Source organism: Diadema antillarum, unplaced genomic scaffold (assembly GCF_040938485.1).
Source record: "Diadema antillarum isolate AM-2024a unplaced genomic scaffold, OU_Dant_1.0 seq00000693_RagTag, whole genome shotgun sequence".
Taxonomy (NCBI): domain Eukaryota; kingdom Metazoa; phylum Echinodermata; class Echinoidea; order Diadematoida; family Diadematidae; genus Diadema; species Diadema antillarum.
Genome location: NW_027271598.1, coordinates 2,821,562 through 2,823,995, shown reverse-complemented (window position 1 = coordinate 2,823,995; position 2,434 = coordinate 2,821,562). Strand labels below are relative to the sequence as shown.

Sequence of the window (2,434 nt, the reverse complement as noted above, 5' to 3'; positions counted from 1 at the left end):
AATTTTAGTGATACAAATTTACACGAGTTAGTCAGATAGTTGACGGCGTCATTGCAAATAACGAAAGCATGATTTTACTGTCGATTTACTGTCGACACTGAACAGAGCTCATCAAGACGAATCGCAGGGCTGGTATTGTAATTGCTCGTCTATTCATTATGGAAACAAGAGGGAAAAGTATGTAACATTCACTGAAGGCTCGTAAATAGGCACGTGTGATTACCAAAAAATCACCCAATGTTTCCGCCCAGTAAGCAGCTGAGGGGTATGCTGCTTCTTTTTCCTCGATGTTGCAATGTTTAACCAGCACCATACACGAGGCGCCGGCGATAAAGTCTGTTTGCAAGCCACTAGGGGCCTTTGCCACGATATACAGGCCATGTAACTGCGATTAACGGCTTCGGGCTTGGTGGGGCGTCAGCGTTACAAACGCCCTCTAGTGTCCAGGAATGGTAAAACACAACAATTCACATGCACAACTCGACGAGACAGGCATGAAGTTAAAGCAAAAGGTAGCAAGCACAGGCTCCTTTTTTTTTTCCTCCTGGTTCTTTACACGATAAAACACATATGAATCACATAGCTGTCAAAGGCATTATGCCAATATGTTCAAACAGCATGGCAAAAATCTCAGCCTAAAGGTAACACCAAAACATTCCATTGACGTCAAGTGAAGAAGAAAAAGAGGTTGACGGCAAGAAAGCCTAGAAAAAAAAACCCGGCAAGCTTAAACCCGTGTAACACTAGGCGTGTTTCCCATTTACATGCTCGTGGTGGTTGTGAATATTAGAGTTTGTCATGCTTATGTGGCCAGTACTGTTCTGAAATCCTATGCTCTGCCATCGTTGTCGGCACTGTGCCGGCAGGAGCCCGTTGATGAAGGCAGCGCGGTACCGTGTGCTCATTGCCGTGTAGATCACCGGGTTGATCAGCGAGTTCAGGTAGGCCAACATCTGCGAGAACTGCATTCCGATTTCCTCGCTCATGGTCGTCGTGTCGTATTTCCCGACAGCCTTCAAGATGGAAATGATCTCGAAGGGCGCGAGGCAGAGAAAAAACACTAGTCCATTAACGATCAACATCCAGGTGATCTGGTTGCGTAACTTTATGTTCTTGTCGCGTTTCCCGGTGAGCCTTGCCCGTTCCACGGCCTTGTTCAACCCGCGGACGATCCCTGCGAAGAGAAAGACGTTGATGAAGAACGCAACGAAGAAGGGGATGGCTCGTACGCTCTCCGTGTAATCTCGCGTCCAAGCCTTGACTGGCGAGCACCATTGGAATTTCTCCGGCCAAGTCTGGAAGGGTTCCCCCTCTGGCCATGAGGCACACAACGTTGTTATTTTGCTGTAGGCTGGGATAAAAGTGGCCGACAGGAGAGCCGCTGTAGCCCAGGAGCCGAGCTGGAGCCAGCGAAACGTTCTCATGGCTTTCATTCCGCGTTCCTTCTGCGGACGGCATACTGCATAGAAACGTTCCAGGGCCACTAGCGTGACGAAAAACAGCGCGGCAAAATAAGTGGTGTTTACGGTGAGCTCGACTATAATACAACCCGCAAGCCCTAAATGTGAGTGGTCAGGATTAATTGGTGAGTTCACGTAGGCCCATATTTTATCTCCAATTGCGATGGTCAAGAAGATGAGATCTGACAAGGCGAGGTGTACCAAGCATGTGTTCGTTATCGTCTTCATGCACTGCACACGGACCACGACGTAAATGAATGCAATGTTGTTGATCAGGCCGATGATGAGCACAATAGGTAAGAATATGGTGATGACCAAGACCTGAGCCTCGGAATAGGAGAGGAGCATGGCAGCTTCGCGGGACATGTTAAACGACCCATCACATGACATGTCCCACGTGTCGTTTATTGTCAGGTTATTCATCTTGGCTCCATCCCGACTCGCCGTATCATGTGGGAGAAGTCATGATATCAGCCTCGACTGTGCTCATGGCAGCAGCTCGATAAATCCACACATTATGATCCACGCTGAATTGGTTTTCCCGCTTAAATAGACGTCCTCGCGTCGGCACCGCCAACTTCATTGTGCAAGCCAATTCCTCTCACTGAGCGCACGGGAACGCCTGCGACCCGCGTTTCGCTTCGCGAAACCTGCCGCGAAAAATCACGTGCGAAGAGTAATTGTGATTGGCCACAGAACGTTTAGGTGGGAGGTGCACAGTGAGTGCTCCCCGTGACATAGACAGCCACCTGACCATCTCGTTTCTCCTGTCTCCCTCCCTTCCTCCCTCACTTTCTCTCTTCTCCCGTCGCTCTTCTCCCAGTGCTTCTTCTCCGATCATTCATAATGCACTCGCTTACTCGGTAAATCCAGCCAGTGAGTGACAGCAAAAAAAAAAAAATCGGTCTCGTTGTGAAATGAGTCGTTTGTTATCGCTACCCCAAATGATATCTGCTACACCTGTACTGGACGCG

At 49.0% G+C, this 2,434-nt stretch overlaps 1 protein-coding gene across 1 annotated transcript; it reads right to left on the bottom strand.

The window, feature by feature from the left end:
• Positions 1-743: 743 nt before the first annotated feature.
• LOC139737461 (somatostatin receptor type 2-like) lies at positions 744-1,883 on the bottom strand. Its single transcript, XM_071648136.1, has one exon. The coding sequence runs from the start codon at positions 1,881-1,883 to the stop codon at positions 744-746; it is 1,140 nt and encodes a 379-aa protein (XP_071504237.1).
• Positions 1,884-2,434: the final 551 nt, after the last annotated feature.

Bases quoted from the DNA above. Each gene is read 5' to 3' on its own strand.
- LOC139737461 (XM_071648136.1), bottom strand. From the start codon at position 1,883: ATGAATAACCTGACAATAAACGACACGTGGGACATGTCATGTGATGGG.